This window comes from Trichomycterus rosablanca, chromosome 13, assembly GCF_030014385.1.
Source record: "Trichomycterus rosablanca isolate fTriRos1 chromosome 13, fTriRos1.hap1, whole genome shotgun sequence".
In the NCBI taxonomy this organism is placed as follows: domain Eukaryota; kingdom Metazoa; phylum Chordata; class Actinopteri; order Siluriformes; family Trichomycteridae; genus Trichomycterus; species Trichomycterus rosablanca.
In genome coordinates this window covers 10,441,302-10,460,083 of record NC_086000.1, presented here as the reverse complement: position 1 = coordinate 10,460,083, position 18,782 = coordinate 10,441,302, and the positions used below count along the sequence as shown (strand labels likewise).

At 38.7% G+C, this 18,782-nt stretch overlaps 1 protein-coding gene across 1 annotated transcript in view; it reads right to left on the bottom strand.

Annotated features, from left to right (window-relative positions):
• ldah (lipid droplet associated hydrolase) overlaps positions 1 to 3,671 on the bottom strand; it is a 132,290-nt gene extending 128,619 nt beyond the window's left edge. The window contains exons 1-2 of the mRNA XM_063007982.1: positions 3,580 to 3,671; positions 809 to 1,003 (exon numbers count right to left, since the gene is read on the bottom strand). Coding sequence (XP_062864052.1) covers positions 809 to 968 — 160 coding nt within the window. The 5' untranslated portion in view covers positions 969 to 1,003; positions 3,580 to 3,671. The remainder of the gene's footprint in view (positions 1 to 808; positions 1,004 to 3,579) is intronic.
• Positions 3,672 to 18,782: the final 15,111 nt, after the last annotated feature.

Here is an 18,782-nt window from a genome sequence, read left to right as displayed (position 1 = left end):
TGTTACGTTTTGTTTTATGGAGATTCTTCTGTCTATTATCACTGGATCCTCTGAATTATGAAGTTGTTAAAGAGTGAAAATATGAATATTGCTACATGTAAGCTAATGCTACTGAGCACTGAATTGACATCACTAAACTGGAAGTCTCTTAATTTTTTCTTTTTTTTCTTTTATAAGCCTCTTAAATAACCGCACGAAGCAGCGCGATTCACCAGTGTAACAGTGGAGTGATATTCACAAGTTTTACTTTATATTTTTCGTAGCTAGCTACATTAAAGTAGAAAGCAAGGATGGTTGGGTGTTACGCCTTTGGTTGTACTCAACAAAAGCGGGCTGCTCAGTCCGTCAATTCGATTAGTGTAGTTCAGTGACGTCTAATTAATGCGCAGTAGCATTAGCTTTCGTGTAGCATTATTAGTATTACCACCCTTTAACAACCTCGTAATTCAGAGGATCCAGTGATGTACAGGAGAAAAATGTACATAGGACAAAACGTATAGGGTTCTGAACATGTTTATTTAGCACAGGATGTGTTAGAGTCGATTTTTTGAAAACCCCATTCATTTTTCCCATAGGAAAATGGGCTTAGACCCGGGTCTCTAAATATGGGCATAACGAGGAATACAGAATGACGCAGGACTTCAGTGGTCTATGCTTATGTTCACATCACTGCCACATTTTTCTGTTCATTGTTAAATAAAGAAAAATTGCATCCTTATGCGCAACTGAAATAGGATAAAACAGCATTTTGGTGTGCATACTTTAAATGTACATGCTTTGTTTAGCTGCATGGGTGTGTTTTTCCTACCCGGGATGATGAGGAAGAGAAGTCGAGGTGAGTTCGAGGTTTTGCGAGCTACATGTAAATCCCTGGTTCCGTATTTAAGCAGCTCAGTGGCAGTGCCTCTGCAGTAAATATGCTCCACAATGGCATCATCCTTTTGCTTTTCAGACCCTCGGCTGTTCATCACACAGGCTGGATAAGGATGGCCAGATGCTCGTTCTAAACACACACACACACAAAACATTACACTTTACAGTCTTTACACATGTGTAAAATGTATGATGTAAGTCATACGATTTTCTTCCACATGAGGCCCATAAAAACAGGGTTACTGTTCATATAGTGGTGCTAAATCCTGCCGAAAGATATTTTATGTTAATCTTTCAAGGTAAGATTTAAGATTTTATTTATTTATCCTCAGTAAATGTTTAATCTGTTACACTGGGTTTATAACCTTCCTGGAATTATTGGTTGTTACCAAGGAAAACACCGTGGACAGGACAGGTTCCAATCAATAATTTTAAATGGATCTGGATGCTATTTTAACCCTTAATCTACACTAAATCACTCATAATGGTGTTTTAGAAAATCAAAAACTAAAATCCTTTATTTACACAGTTTTCAGACCCTTTGCAAATTGTGGCCAGATGTTTTCTTTAATTATCCTCAACCTTTATCCATCCAATTAAAAAAATTATGGCCACCCACAGAAATCCCAATAAATTACCAAAAGGCAGTTTATAAATAGCTACAGGAAGGACCCACCTCCATAAATGTAACTTGCATTATTGAAAGTCCCAGCCAATATCCAGACTTAAACCTTATCAAATATCTGTGTAGAGACCTGAAGATGGCAGTTCACAGACGCCATTCCATCTGATGAAGCTTGAATGAATCTACCATGAAGGATACCATTAGGATAAACTGCCTAATTCAAAGTGTGCGAAGCTTGTAAAGACATATCCAAGAAAAATTGCTTTGTAATTGCAGCCAAATGAACTGTGTGGGGAGCCCAGGTGGTGCAGCGGGATACTCTGCTTGCACACCAGCGCAGAGATTCTGAACTCCTCAGTTCGAAACTCAGCGTTGCCACCAGTCGGCTAGGCTCCATCTACGGGCATACTTGGCAGTGCCTGGAGCAAACACGGTTCTGCTAGGGTGGTATGACCGCACTATGTGGGTGGGGTCTTCAAGCGCTGTGAAAGGACCCTGATTGGCAGATAGAGAGGCGCTTGTGCAGTGCATGGGTGAAAAAGGGCTCCGCTAAGGGCTGTGCGCGGGTCCGAGGAGACATGAGCAGCAATATACCCACCTCAACTGCAATCAGGGATCTCCCAGCAGCAGAGAACAAATTGACAATGCTAAATTGGGAGAAAATAGGAGGAAATGCATAAAGAAAAAAGAACTGTGTAGATTAAGTGTAAATTGGTGGGTAAAAAGGGCAATTCTAGCCATTCAAATTCAAAACCATGATACAATAAAGTGTGAATAAAGTGTGGGTGCTAAGATAGAAAAAATCAGGTCTAATTAGAAGCTACTGGAAAACAGCTAAAAACCTTGCATCCTTGTCTATGTAAGCAGCAACCAACTTTGGTCATGCTTTAATATAATGGATTTTGATACAGTACATTTTTTTCACTTTTGTGCAGAAGCCTGACAGTGTAAACAGTTTGACTGTGGACAGTGTCAGTCATGATCTAGCTTTTTTAAAAACAAAAATCTGATCAGATTTTCCTCTCAGTAACCACAGTTCTGACCACTTTCCATGTTCTTTGTACTGGGTGCAGTCAAATAGAAGTCACCTACCTTAATTACTGACAATAAATTGAAATGTCGTACCAGGGAAAATAAGTTAACTGAATTATAGAACTTTCCAAACCACCAAATTTCTAATGTGTGTATGTTTTGTGTTTAGAGCTTTGTCACATTTGGTAATATTCAGTCACAGTTCCTTACAAATGTATGTAAACATTCGCAAAAAGGTCCTGGGTTCGATTCCCAGGTGGGGAGGTCCGAGTCCTTTCTGTGTGGAGTTTGCATGTTCTCCCCGTGTCCACGTGGGTTTCCTCCAGGTGCTCCGGTTTCCTCCCACTGTCCAAAGACATGCAAGTGAGGTGAATTGGAGATACAAAATTGTCCATGACTGTGTTTGACATTAAAGACTTAAACTGATGAACCTTGTGTAATGAGTATTATATGGGGTATGGGGTATTGTATGGGGCCAGTGATAGCTCAGTGGTTAAGGTACTGGACTAGTAAACAGAAGGTTGCCGGTTCAAGCCCCGCCACCACCAAGTTGCCACTGTTGGGTCCCTGAGCAAGGCCCTTAACCCTCAATTGCTCATCGTGTTCAGCTCATTGTGTAAGTCGCTTTGGATAAAAGCGTCTGCTAAATGCTGAAAATGTAAATGAGTAACTACTGTTTCTGTCATGAATGTAACCAAAGTGTAAAACATGACGTTAAAATCTTAATAAACAAACAAACATGTAAACATTCGACTTTAAATGCATTTATAATGTATAATTAATACAGATTTTAATAGTGGGAAACCTTACGGAACAATGCAAAACGTCTAGCACTATGTTAAGCTTTCTGACACTGACAACTGGGCAGAATCCCAAATAGCAAAACAAAGAATTCTACTCCCTATGTTGTGCACTTCGTGTTTCATAATGATCCATTTGAGATGCAGCCTTGTTTAATAAGCACTGAAGTGATTTATATGTAAGTGCCTACCAAGCCTAAGTTAAGTCTAAAACCAGGCTTGGTTATAATGCATAATAACTTTTCTTACCCAAAGAGTGATTTTCTTTCTGAATGCTAAAAAAAGTGTATAAAGCGGAATTTTACAAAAGCGTCCACTCTTCTGCTCAGCGCTAATATCATTGAAATAATGACAAATAGAATTCTTCCTGGTGTTGCTTCTTCTGACTCGTTGCTTTAGTGTAAATGAGCGTATTACTGCCCCCGCTGTTTAGAAGCAGTATTATTTACAGTTTAAATAAACAGCTTGAACCTTGTGTAATGAGCAGAGGTGGAAAGTAACGAATTACATTTACTCGCGTTACTGTAATTGAGTAGTTTTTTGTGTACTTGTACTTTTTAAAGTAGATTTTACAACCAGTAATTTTACTTTTACTTAAGTATGTTTTGTATTAAGAATTGTAATACGCTACATTTTAAATACCATCCGTTACTGAGTAAAATAAACGCAAAAAAAAATTGCGTCTGGGAAACTGCTGCAGTGAATTCTGCGATGGGGAGTCGGCTCTTTTGGCTCGGTTCCTTTTAAAGAGCCGTTCAAAAATATGGCTCTTTATTCTTTTGTTCAGGCAGCGAGAGGCGCTACTATAACTATAATACAGCCCCGATATTGATATCAATAATAAACAATCATCTAATTCAAACAACACTTAAATGAAAAAAAGATTGTTGTCAAAAGTATACAAATTGACAACAAGTATATTTTAATAACAAAAATAGTTTAAAATAATTGCAATAAATCATCTGTTGTATAACTTGTAGCCAAACTGGGCTTACATTTCATTTCATTACATTCCGCTCGGTAATCCTCTCTTGTGCAGATATGTGTCTGTGTTTGTTTCTGCTAAGCGGAATGGGTGGATTACAGTGGCGATTTCTCTAAGACTGCAAGGGAAGCTCAGCTTCCCCTAAAATGTCAAAAATTAAATGGTCAAATATGTACAGTTGTGTTAACATTTAATTGACTACAAATGCGTTAGAACACGTTCATCTCGAAGACGAGTTCGTTCAGAATCAGCTACTTATCACAAATCGACTGACTCGATTTTGTTAACTTCTCATACATTCGCGTAGCGTCAGTGCATTTGCCCGTAGAAGCTGAGCATCTATTCACTTCAACAGGACTGCATGGAACGTTTTTTTTTTTTATTGCTTCGAAACTCGCCGGTCTTTGGATAAATGCCACGATTTTGTCCCGCCCCCGGACGCTGAGCGTCTCTGGGGGTGAATGGAGCTGTGGGCGGGTCTGGACGCGGAGCTTCTGCAAGATGATTGGAGGATCAGTCGAAAGGCTGAATCCCGTTTTGATTGACAGCTATTTGCTGGCCATTGAGAGGACACTGGTCAAGTCCCTGGAAAAGACGCCTACTTGGAACTTTGAAAAAGTTTTATGGGATGGTCTGTACTAAAATGACACATTACACATCTCTAAATGTTTTAAATGTTGTATCAACATGTTTTGTCTATTATATTTAAATAAAAAACAACTATTGTGAGATTTATATCCACTTGTCACCCTCTCCTGTTAGAAAAAATAACTAAGTAACGTTTACTCTGAGTACATTTTAAATGAGTTACTTTTTACTTTTTACTTGAGTAGATTTTTAGACTAGTAACTTTACTCGTACTTAAGTAAAAATTCATTAAAGTAATAGTACTTTCACTTGAGTACAATATTTTAGTACTCTTTCCACCTCTGGTAATGAGTAACTAATATTCCTGTCATGAATGTAACCAAAATGTAAAACATGACATTAAAATCCTAATAAACAAACAAACAAACAAATAAAAAGTTTTAATGGGTGTAGCCAGGAAAAAAAAAACAGCTCACACGCATAAACTGCAACGACACCCTGAATCTACCACAACAACTATAGCTTTCACACAGAAAGTAGAATAAACCCCATTTCATTTGTTTGTTTATCAGGACACTCCACTTGGTAATCAAACCCAGGACCTTCTTGCTGTGAGGGGGCAGTGCTACCCACCGAGCCACCATGCCTTCCAGGATATAGACTATATTCTACTTTTTTATCTGTGTACAGAAAACAGGCGCATATTTTGAAATTAAAACAATGTAGGCTGCTGTGTCAAGAATATAAACAGGTAGCCTATCATTCTGCTCCTTGTTATTGTTTTAAATAAAAAGACTGACTTATTGCTTTTCTATTTAACTGGTTACTTGAATTGAAGAAATTGACAATTAATGCACACAAATTATTTTTGCATTTATTATGAGGTACACTACCAACAATGTAAAGAACAATAAAACTGTGATAACATCTTTTTCTTGTGGAGGAAGTTACTGAGTAGACTGCAAATCAAATCTATGTGGTGCTTTACATCAAAACAGTAGAACAGTTTAAGTAAGATAAAACAGAAAAGTAATGTGATGTATGAATGTATTTTTGCTATCAACCAGACGGGCACCTCTACGCATGATGGCTTTGTCTGTCAGAAGATGGTTGAAAGGGTTCTTTACTGCTGTAATTGCGGCTGATCAAAGGTGCTTGCACACAGATGGTGAATAATGGATAGCAGTCCATCACTCATATGTGATACTGCTCTCTGTGTGAACCCATCTCTGGCAGGTGAAAAAAACAAGAGGAAATTTTGAGCTTTCTCCCAGCCTAGCAGGTTTGCTGCAGGTTTGAAACCTTAACACAACATGCCAAATTGTGTTTGTGATATAACCACATGGGTGAGGGATTACTTTGGCAAACCTTTGTCAAGCACTACAATACAGAGTTACATGCACAAATGCCACTTAGAACTTTACTGTGCAAAAAAGAAGCCTTATGTTAACCATGTCCAGAAGCAGCGTTGACTTCTCTGGGCTCGGAGGCATTTAGGATGGACCATCAAACAGTGTGCTCCAGACCAAAGATGAAAAGGAAAGACTGTTATCAGCAACAAGTCCAAAAGCCAGGGTCTGTCATTGGATGGGGCTGTGTAAGTGCCCTTGGCAAAGGTCATTTACACTTCTGTGATGGCAGCATTACTGCAGAAAGGTACATTGGGATCTTAGAGCATCATGTGCTGCCTTCAAGATGTCATCTTTTCCAGGGACTTCCATGTATTTTTCAACAGGACAATAAAAACTACATGCTACACATAATACAAAGTCATGGCTGTGGAAGAAGAGGGTACAAGTTCTGGACTGGCCTACGTGCAGTCCTGACCTGTCTCCAATAGAGAATGTGTGGAAAATTTTCAAACGAAAAATGTGACAACGACGACCCCGTACTGTTGCACATCTTAAGACGTGTTTGTAGGAAGAATGGGACAAAATAAAAGCTGAAACACTAAATCACTTGGTGTATTGAAATGAAGTTGACCAGACAAATTTCCATGCTGTCCCAACTTTTTCTGATTTGGGGTTGTATTACATCAGTAACAATCATTACAAAATATTACTAAAACATTCTTAAAATCCAACCACACATAGTCAAACCCATTATGGCAAGCCAGTTGGAAAATGCTGGAAAATATTTAGCACACCTGTGAAAACAGCACATCAAAGAATGAAAGCATTTTTGTTTGAGAGGGCTTCTCTCAAGCAAGAAAAAATGAAAATAATGCAAAGTATTTCCTGCACACACAATGAATAATCATGTAAATATCTCTTACTCATTATTAAACAGATCCAACATGCAGATGTTTTTTCCAGGTTCTGGCAAGATAATGACATTATGTAAGCATTGTAATCCAAAGATCAGTATGCTAATCTTTTCCTGCTTGTCTACGTACTTGGTAAGAATAAGCAAAGGCTTCATTCTAAATACCATGTGTAATAAAATTGTGTCAGGGTACTAGAACCACCAGTGGTAGTGGTCATGATCATTTTTATATATACAATATATACCGATCAGCCATAACATTAAAACCACCTCCTTGTTTCTACACTCACTGTCCATTTTTATCAGCTCCACTTACCACATAGAAGCACTTTGTAGTTCTACAATTACTGACTGTAGTCCATCTGTTTCTCTGCATGCTTTGTTAGCCCTCTTTCATGCTTTTCTTTAATGGTCAGGACACTCCCAGGACCACCACAGGGCAGGTATTATTTAGATCGTGGATCATTCTCAGCACTGCAGTGACACTGACATGGTGCTGGTGTGTTAGTGTGTGTTGTGCTGGTATGGGTGGATAAGACACAGCAGAGCTGCTGGAGTTGGAGACACCTCACTGTCACTTCTGGAGGATGACCAACTCAAACAGCAGCAATAGATGAGCGATCGTCTCTGACTTTACGTCTACAAGGTGGACCAACTAGGTAGGAGTGTCTAATAGAGTGGACAGTGAGTGGACACTGTATTTAAAAACTCCAGCAGAGCTGCTGTGTCTTATCCACTCATACCAGCACAACACACACTAACACACCACCGCCATGTCATTGTCACTGCAGTGCTGAGAATGATCCACCACCTAAATAATACCTGCTCTGTGGTGGTCCTGACCATTGAAGAACAGAGAAAAAACAGGTTAAAAAGGCATGTAGAGAAACAGGTGGACTACAGTCAGTAATTGTAGAACTACAGAGTGCTCCTATATGGTAAGTGGAGCTGATAAAATGGACAGTGAGTGTAGAAACAAGGAGGTGTAAATGTTATGGCTGATCAGTATATATATATATATATATATATATAAACCTATCTTTCTGTATGTATATGTATATGTAGATAGATAGATAGATAGATAGATAGATAGATAGATAGATAGATAGATAGATAGATAGATAGATAGATAGATAGATAGATAGATAGATAGATAGATAGATAGATAGATAGATTTGTTTGACAGATTTGGCTGGATGCCATGCTGTTTTTTTTTTCTTAAGGGTGAAGGTGTTGAGGTAATCTTATGTAACCTTTTATTTTTCATCCAAGCTCAAACTGTATTAATCATCCAAATTGCAGTGTTTGAATCCACTTTCCAGTATGTATAAATCTTACCACTCATACTTAAATCTTTTTTTGGCAACCCTGTTTAAAACACTACAAATATTTAGCCCACCGGTGAAAATAACACAAGACAATGCTCATTTTTTGGCTGACAGGATAGGGCTGTTTGCAAACATAAAAATAATAATAGTATTAAATATTTCCTGAATATAGAATAATAATTAATGATATGCATATTCTTTATTAAAAACTGATATGCAGATGTTTTTCCTGAATGTAATAAAATGTATGTCTTGATTCCAAACATGTATATAAATTTCATATGCTAGACCACTCATTGGTATCAGATACACATACATTTGGTTTCGATTATCAAGAAATCAGCATAACCATTATAATTTGCAGAAATGGAAGAACTAAACCTTTGTCTGGTTTACATGAAAGATTTCATTTTGTTTTAGATGAAGATAAAAAAAAAAAAACTGCAGATACAATGTGTTGATACAGAAAGAACACACAAAAGCACGCAAAAGGTTTTGGGTCAAATTTACCAGCAACAGGCACCCAGGTGGCATAGCGGGATATTTCGCTAGCACACCAGAGATTCTGGACTCCTTGGTTCGAAACTCGGCGTTGCCACCGGTCCACTGGGTGCCATCTAGTGGGCATAATTGGCAGTGCCTGCCACAGACGCGCTACTGCTAGGGCGGGACAACCGGACTGTGTGGGTGGGGTCTTCAAACGATAGAGGCAGATAGAGGTGCCTGTACAGAATGCATGGGTGCAAAAGGGTTCCACTAAGGGCTGCACGTGGGTGGGAGGAGGCGTGAGAAGCAATATACCCTCCTCAACTGCAATCAGGGATCCCCCAGCAGCGGAAGACAAACTGACTATGCTAAATTGGGAAAAAATGGGAGAAAAATGCATAAATAAAATAGAAAAAACAATTACCAACAACCATTAGCCAGGCTTTATGACACACAATTAAAAATCAGACTTGTTTTTGTTTGATGAATGAAGATGAATTCGTCTCTTATTTGTAAAAAGGTCTTTTTAAATGTACAACCACTGGGATCATGGTTGACATCTGTAAAAAAAAAAAAGCACTTTGATGATACCTTGGGGGATTATTGCATCTGTTGCAAGAAGCAAATTAAGCATTTTTGTGTAATAACAGTCAACCATGACAGTGGTATTAATAGTGTGAAGGTACTTCTGTACTACTGCTGTATGATGACTTGGAAGACTTCTGGTTATTAAGGAAGCAAAAAAAAAACAGGAAGGGCATCATGCAACTCTGGCAAGTCTGGTATCATGACCATATTTGCTGTACCGGACCGCTAAATACAGGACCAAAATAAAATACTGTGGTACCTCGAAACTCAACGTCAGCTGGTTCACTCACTCGCTTTCTTAACCGCTTATCCAATTAGGGTCGTGGATGGGGGGGGCTGCTGAAGCCTATCCTAGCTTTTCAATGGGCGCAAGGCACACAGTAACACCCTGAATGGGGCGCCAGTCCATCGCAAGGCAGACACACATACACACACATACACACCCATTCACCTATAGGGCAATTCAGTGTCTCCAATTAACCTGACTGCATGTTTTTGGACTGTGGGAGGAAACCGGAGCTCCCGGAGGGGAGAACATGCAAACTCCGCACAGAAAGGACCCGGACCGCCCCACCTGGGGATCGAACCCAGGACCTTCTTGCTGTGAGGCGACAGTGCTACCCACGGAGCCACCGTGCTGCCTCAACTGAAAAACAGTTCAAATTCAATATAAAATACAACAAAACCTGCACTTTAGCTTTACTTCTTTATTGTTTTTTATGCTTTTTAATTTTGGAGATGCTTGATCTTGGAATACCGCATTCCTTATCGAGCTCAGTAATTCACATGAAAAGTGACAAAACCGCTTTTGCGCTGCCTGTGCTATTATTTCCCCAAGGAGTGTGACAATGCACAAAGCTAAACATGACGTACTAAAAAAACGAGCGAGGAATTTCATTAGTGGAGAGAACTTATGAGCAGTAATAATTAAGAGAGGTTTAGTTTGTCTGTGTTGTTCTTTTAATACATTGTCATATCAAGCTTTTTTACGTTGTGTTAAAGCTGTTTCTTACAATTTCTCAGAACCCCGAGCTATAACACAAGTTTAAAAGTGAAACAGGGGGAAAATCCAGCTAAACACAGATACATATGGACCCATTCAGAGTGGATTTGATGCTGGAATTAAGGTGGAACTTGAAACGTTTTATCCTAGGTAAGAACTATATGTATAAAAAAGTATCAGCCTTTTCTTTTAAAAAGAAACAAAACCCAAAAACAATATGCATGTATTGCATCAATGTATAATTCAGTCCATTCCACGTCATTCACCAAAGCACAGATAACAAAAGCATTCTTTAAAAGCTGATGTAAGGGGCGTGCCTGAATCTCTTTTTAACATCTTTCTCCATTACCTCACAAGCTTTGATACAAGACTGATGGTTATTTCTTGGCAAACGTGGTCTTGAATTGACAGATTATGAATAGTGTTTAGTGTTCTGGTCTTCATCTTATAATGCATAATTACTTTTTGCTTCTTAAAGATGAATCACAGTGTCGATTAAACTGTATTGATTTGAATGGTATGTGTGTCTGTGTGAGAGCATGGGTGGGAGAAATTATTAAGACCACCCATGTAGTAATAGTAACTTGTAACAGAATGTAAACAATTGCTAATGGTTAATTTTAAATAGCACAAAGCTAACCTCTCTGATCAGCAGTATTACCATACAGCTTGGGTATTAGGCCAGGATGACAACACTTGACTCTTGCATAAGTATGCAAATAGCTTATGAATGCAGGTAAATAAATGCAAACATATTCTCATTAGTGCCAAGGAAAAGTGTATAATGTATAGACTACTTGTAACGATATAGGGCTAGTACGAGACAAGGGGACGGACACACACGCAGAGATGTATTTTCTATTTATTTTAAACAATAAACAAGAAACAAACAGGGTTGAAGACAAGACACATTGACAAAGGACCTAAGCTAAACACTAAGCTAAATGCTACTGCTAACAATGCTAGAGCTAATCTAAACACATATTAATTTGACCCTAAACTCTATGCTAAGCTAACACATACAAACAGACTAAGCTATGCTAAGCTAATACATACAAACAGACTAAGCTACACTAGACCTTACGCTAAGACTGCTAAAGCTAAACTAAGACAAACAGGACAAACAAAACAGACAGAACAAACTAAACAGACAAACCAAACTAATCGAGGCAAATAGACAAAACAGACAAGTCAAATCCAATCCGACAGGACAAGGTCAAAATAGTCTCTGAAGTGTGATCCCCAGCTGCCTTCTTAAATTCCGGAGGGTGATTAGCAAAGGACCGATCAAAAAAGGGGTGTTGTCTCTAAACTGTGAGTGCTCCCGGACAGAAGGGCTGAATCCATGACACTACTATTTAACATGTCATCCCAAAACTGGGAGCTTTCACATAGAGTTGTTCCTCTGCCCTCTTTGTGGCTAAGACCCTATCATCAGACTGGCAGCAACCTAATCGCCCTGTGTTCACGCTGCAGTGCCATTTTCGTTTGTGGGCGTTTGGTTGCCATGGTTTAACTGAGCACAAAGAAAAAAAGCAAATGCCATGGTAATACAGTATACTTTACTGCCTGGTATCCACAGAGCATAGAAAAACAATCGATCACAAATCAGATACATTCCCACCCTGTTTTTACCACAAATCAGATAAAAATCCTGCATAGTCTGTCACTGTCTGTACAGTCAATATGATAAAAAAAACTGTGTTTCTTCTTTGAGATTGTTGCTGTCTATTTGTGGGAGTTTGACAGTGACAATGAGTTTCTCTTCTATCTTTATGCCTCTTTCACACTAACGATTTTTGCCCTGATTTCCGGCGGCGACTAGTCGGTGCTAGATTTGCCGGCTCTGGAGCAACTCGGCGTTTGCTCTGCGATCGAAACTCGGCTCTCAATCGCTAAGTGTGAACTACCCAACAACCACTGATGTCAGTAACTACAGTTACAGTTACTCTAATCTGACCACATTTTTCAGTAACAAGTAATCTAACGAGTTACTATTTCCAATCCAGTAATCAGATTAAAGTTACTTATCCAAGTTACTGTGCGGTACTATTTTTGCAACTCGGGGAGTGACGTCTGGCCTATGCGACAATTAAGTCACGAGCTGCGTCCGAAATCGCATACAGAGTATGCACTAGATTGGAGGAAGTATGCACTACTCGGCCGGTAAAGAAGTAAGTCACGAGCTGCGTCACGAGCTGCGTCCGAAATCGCATACAGAGTATGCACTAGATTGGAGGAAGTATGCACTACTCGGCCGGTAAAGAAGTACATACTTTCAGTACAGAAGTATGCAGTATGCACACAACACCGCTACGTACTACACGTGGGGACGTGATGACGTAATATCACCATAGTTACAGACTCATTACAAACCCCACTCGCCAAAATTTTTGATATTTATCGCCTTTTTGTTATTTATTTGTCTTTGAAAATTTTATTTTATTTATCTTACTTACACTTGTGAACAGAGAACTCCGTTTTCCACTATCTTTCTTGTTTCTTATTCCGCTTCAATCGCCTACGCAGCTCCAGTTGCATTACGGCAGCTGCTGAATGTAACTAATAAAGTAACTTGTAATCTAACTTAGTTACTTTTAAAATCAAGTAATCAATAAAGTAAGTAAGTTACTTTTTAAAGGTAACTATGCCATCACTGCCAACAACTCGATCCGACCAGCTCGCCGAGCGCTCGGCGACCGGATAGAGATTTCTAGCATGTCAGATATCTGATATGAGTTGTGCGACTGGCAGTTAATGCTATGGCAAATAGACAATGAGAACCCATAATACAGTGTGAGGGGAAACGCAGGAGAGGAGTGGCACAGGGGGATAATATAGTTTATATCAGAATACACCGGCACACACACACGTTTTACAGAATTTCTGACTTGATCGTCCTCTACAAAACATAACACCAACACCGCATTGCAAAAATATTATTTAACCTCCCACTTACTATAGAACAATCCATACTGTTCGTGTTGCCAAATCCACTCAGATTCATTTATTTTTCCTCCTTGATTTTATGCCGCACATCAGCACACAAACACTTTGATCGCTCATACTTGTTGACGTGCATTTTTGGACGTCACATCTCACATGTGTTTTTGTAAAAAAAAAAAATAACATAGTTTGGGGGACCAGAAAAGCTCACCTGCGATTCCAGTTGGTAATAGAGCGTGTAGTGTGAAACCCCCTATCACCGATCAGTCCTGTAGTGTGAAATACACACCGACTGAAAGACTCCCGAGTGCAAGAGATTCAGTTGTGTAGTGTGAACTGTACAGCGACCTGACAAATCAGAAAGTCGTGTAGTGTGAACTTGGCATTAGTAAGAACTACTATCTAGAAGCCAAAAATGGAGCAGACCATTCCTTGGCGGAGATAATGCGTATACCGCTCTGCTCAGTGCTCAATTCCCATGAATAATTAATTACGCCACTGCTGTGGAGCCTGGTTATAGGAATTTGTCAAGTTGTTATTTAGTCAAGTAAGCATTTGTAAAGGCCTGATTTGTATTTGAGATTGCAACTCATCCCTCAGGTAATGAATGAGTTTGACTTTATGGCTCTGTCCAAGCCAGAGTTTGTCCACATCAAACACATCAAGTCATGTCTTTTAAGGACCCCGCTTTGAACACAGGGAGGCAGTCATGCTGGAGAAGGCAAGGGTCTTTCACAGATTTTTGCTACAAAGTCTGAAGCATATTGTCACGAATCAAGCCTCTGTGCTGCAGCCAACGCCCCACATTATGATTGGTCCCCGACTCCCCGCTGCTAATTACCCACAACTGCACCTCGTTTAAGGGGCATATAGCAGTTGGGGGACTAATCTTTGGAGACTATTTTGAATTTGAATTGACTGTCATGTCGATTTGATTTGCCTTGTTATAGTTTGGTTTGCTCTGCTTATGTTTGTTTGTTTGTTGGTTTGCTTCTTGTTCATGTAGATTTGGCTTTGTCATGCTTTTGGTTTGTCTCGTAACCACTGTCATGATTTTGGTTTTGTCACATTCTTGTTAGTTAGTGTTAGCTTAGCTTAGGTATACGTTTCCTCTATGTTTAGATTAGCATTAGCTTAGTGATTAGCATAGCATTTAGGTTAGCATTTAGCTTAGTCCTTGTGTGTTTAGTTTAGCATAGTTTGTGTTTAGCTTAGCACTTAGCTTAGTTCCTGTGTTTGTGTCTGGTCTTGTCTGTTGCTAACTTGTCTTGTGTGTTTTTGTTCTTATTAAACGTTGTTAATCAACATCTCTGCGTGTGTGTCCACAGCAATGTAAAGCTTGCTTGACTTTAGACAGTGTTGCCAATTACCCTAACCCATTATATTTTATGCATATTTTCAGAAAACCCACAATTCAAATTCCTTAATTCCTTAAATTTCCCAAGTTTTGTTGTTTTCCATTATTTTAAAAGCACACAAAATTATTTTGGGTAGTTCTCACATATGACTTACGTGGATTTGCCACAGCAGCACTTGTGATCTCATGTGTGGCGGGTGATTCTGAGTTTCTGATATTATTGAGTTTAAGGCCAGCTGTTTTATTGCCTGATGCAGTAGTAAATCAGTGCACAGTGCATTGAAAGACTCTGCAATCTGCTGAAGTGATTTAATAGTGTGACAGATAAAGAAGGTTAAGGTTTGTTTTCTGCACTTCTGAAGGAAATCATGCTGTCGATCAGAATAAAACAACACTATGTAATTTAGTAGCAAGTAGCAGCTACTATGCAGATCTACTATACATTAATGTATGCACATATTAATAATGCACTTAGCTCTGGAGTTCTTTTCACCAGTTTTACAGTTTAAGAGCATGAGCGATGCCAACCACATGGTGTAAAGCATTTTGTCAGTGGACCATAAAGCAGTAAAATCCAGTTTTCTGAAGTGAATCATGTTTCACCTTTTGGGAGTCTGCTGTTTTTTATCAAGCATACAACAGCATTCCAGAATATTGTATTCTACCGACTTTCCCTTGTACAAAGTGTGTTCCATAATTTAATTTCTGTTTTTAGGATCAAATAAATGGACCATTCTGCACAGAATCCTGACTTTTTTTATTTTATCCATGAATTTTATATGGCATGTTTGGGATGAGCTAAGCCCAACATCAGTGTCCCAAGCCTTACTAATACTTTTGTGACAGAATGAAAGCTGATCTTTACTGTCAGGTTGAGTTCAGGTTGTTATGAAAGGCAAGGGAGATCTACAAATAAGAAACAACATCTGTTTACATCAACTGATCAGAAAGCATTAGTTGGGAGATTAACAAGCTTGATCATCAATACTACTTGTCCACGTACTTCTGTGTTTTAAGACACCTTATATTGGCAAGTGTTGCTTTGATAGATAAAGGCAGAAACATGGGGGCGGCACGGTGGCTAAGTGGGTAGCACTGTCGCCTCACAGCAAGAAGGTCCTGGGTTTGATCCCCAGGTGGGAAGGTCCGGGTCCTTTCTGTGTGGAGTTTGCATGTTCTCCCCGTGTCTGCGTGGGTTTACTCCGGGTGCTCTGATTTCCTCCCACAGTCCAAAGACATGCAAGTGAGGTGAATTGGAGATGCTAAATTGTCCATGACTGTGTTCAATATAACCTTGTGAACCGATCAACCTCGTGTGAAGATAACTACCGTTTCCTATCATGAATGTAACCAAAAGTGTAAAACATGACGTTAAAATCCTAATAAACAAACAAACAGAAACACTGTTTTGGATTCCCAGCCACCAGTGGTGCTTTTTACTAGCCCACTTTGACCTATCATATTAATTTTTAAATCATGAGAATTTGCAATACAACGAAATAATGTCAATTCATGCTGATGACTCACATCCCACAATTTGTTATACATGTTTTGTTAATCTGTTGTTTTTAAATGCAAGGTACATCATGAACATTGCTTCTAACTTTCTCACTGTCCATCACTCACTCACTGACTCACTTACTTAAGACAAAAGTCTGTATGTACTTTACAGCAGTGATGGTGTCCTTGTCAAAAAGTAAATAACATTGGTAAAACACGCTAGCACACCATAGCTGACATTTCAAACTCGTCGGTTCAAAACTCAGCTCTGCCATCCGGCTGGGCTGGACGGCTATATGAACAACAGTTGGCTTGTTGTATATACAGGGTGGGAGCCGGATAGGGCAATTAGGACCTCTGCTGGCTGATTGATGGTGTCTGCACATTGAGTCGAGGAATAATGTGAGCAGGGTGTGGCTCTCTGTACACAAGGCTGATTTGCATATGAACTTGCCTCATGCAGGTGAAAAGATGCAGTCTGCTACAGCACAGTAGAGAGGAGGTATAATGCAATTGGGTAAAAAAAATGGGGGATGAAAAGGGAAAAATGCATTTAAAAAAGTAAATAACATTTAATTTGAAGTGAGAAAAACACACTTTATTGTTACATCTTTGTATCCAATCATACATGATGTACAGAGCATGAAGACACAGATGTCCCTGTTAAAAATCAATCTGGTTTAATTAATTGTTTATAGATAGCAGCTAAAAGACTAATCTAATTATGAAGGTGCCTGAAATCATGTATGCAACTAACCATAAACATTCAACATATTTAAAAGGTAACCTTTGAATGTTTATTTAATTGTGGTATTACTCCATAATAGAGTATTATGCAACAATTTAATTAAATGAATTTGGGTGCATGAGATTGCCGACCTCAGTGCACTTGTTTCAACCAGCTTTTAATGTGAATTTTAGAAGTAATTCATGCTTGAAAGCAAAGTCAGGATTTTCCATCCATTTTAATAGATGAAACCTTTTGTAAATATTCAGTCATTGTTATTAACTACTTAGTGTTGATCAGGCTTGTCCCACCTGCAAGCATTTACATTTTCAGCATTTAGCCAACGCTTTTATCCAAAGCGATTTACAGTTGTGTCAGTATACAGCCTAAGCAATTGAGGGTTAAGGGCCTTGCTCAAGGGGCCAACAGTTGCAACCTGGCAGAGGTGAGGCTTGAACCAGCAACCTTCTGATTACTAGTCCAGTACCTTAACCACTAGGCTACATCTGCCCTGGGTGCAAGGCAGTAATACGCCATGAACAGGGTCAATCCTCACCACTATGTGAATGAGTGCATTGCCCTTTGATGGATTGCTGAACCACTATATAAAACTGCTATCAACCAACATGTGACAATGGATTATTGTTTATTTGTTATATAGTCAAGCAGGAATGCCTATTAACATCTGCACTCTGGATTCTGTTACAGTCAACGCCTCTTCACAATTTCTGCTTTCCTCATCTGACAGCATTTCCACCTACAGCATGTTCATCTGATCTGTTCTGTTAATGTTGCTATCATACATAGATCATATCAGGGACTCTCAACCATTTCTATGACAAGATCTGCCTTTTTCTTAACGTGATGCATAAAGACTTGGGAGTAAAATAAATAAATAAAGAAATTAATTAACAAGATTAAAAAAATCTGACATTAGTATTGACACTACTGGGCCCACCAATGAAATATAATATTGGAAATAAGATAACATGCAAGTTTCAGAAATAACAATAAATAAATAGATACATAAATACATAAAAATCCAGAAAGTCTATATTCAGTAAGCATTTGGTAAAACATAAACACAATAATAATTATGGTCTATTTGTAATTATTTTTTACTTTTTATGTGACATTTATATACCCCAATAAATAGGTAGTCAGTAAAAATAAAATAAAGGGATATTATATTATAATTAAAAATAATGCTATATTTGACCACAGTAATCAATATACCAGAATCCATAAAGATTTATCTTGCTCTCCTTTCTTTCACATACAGTAGGGTGTAAACCTACAAGGGTTTGTGGTGACACTCCATGGTTTGTGCAATTGAAATATAGGATATTTGTGTACACTTTTTTTTCAAGATGTAACGTAAGCCATTTAATGTCAAGAATTTTATTTCCCTTGAAACTCTTACATGCTGATTGATGATGGCCAGAACGTTTGCATTAGTAATGCAGTGTGACTGGGTCTAGAGCAATAAATCCATTCATGAGTTTGGTTCCAAACTTAAGATGTGATTCTGCTGTCTCAGACTTGTGATGGAGCGTAATATTTCTATTTTTATTATATTTTGTCTTGGTGTCAGTCATTAGTCTCTTCTTAGTGACATTTTGTTATTTATTTACATTTTTGGCATTTAGCAGAGGCCTTTATCCAATGCGACTTACATT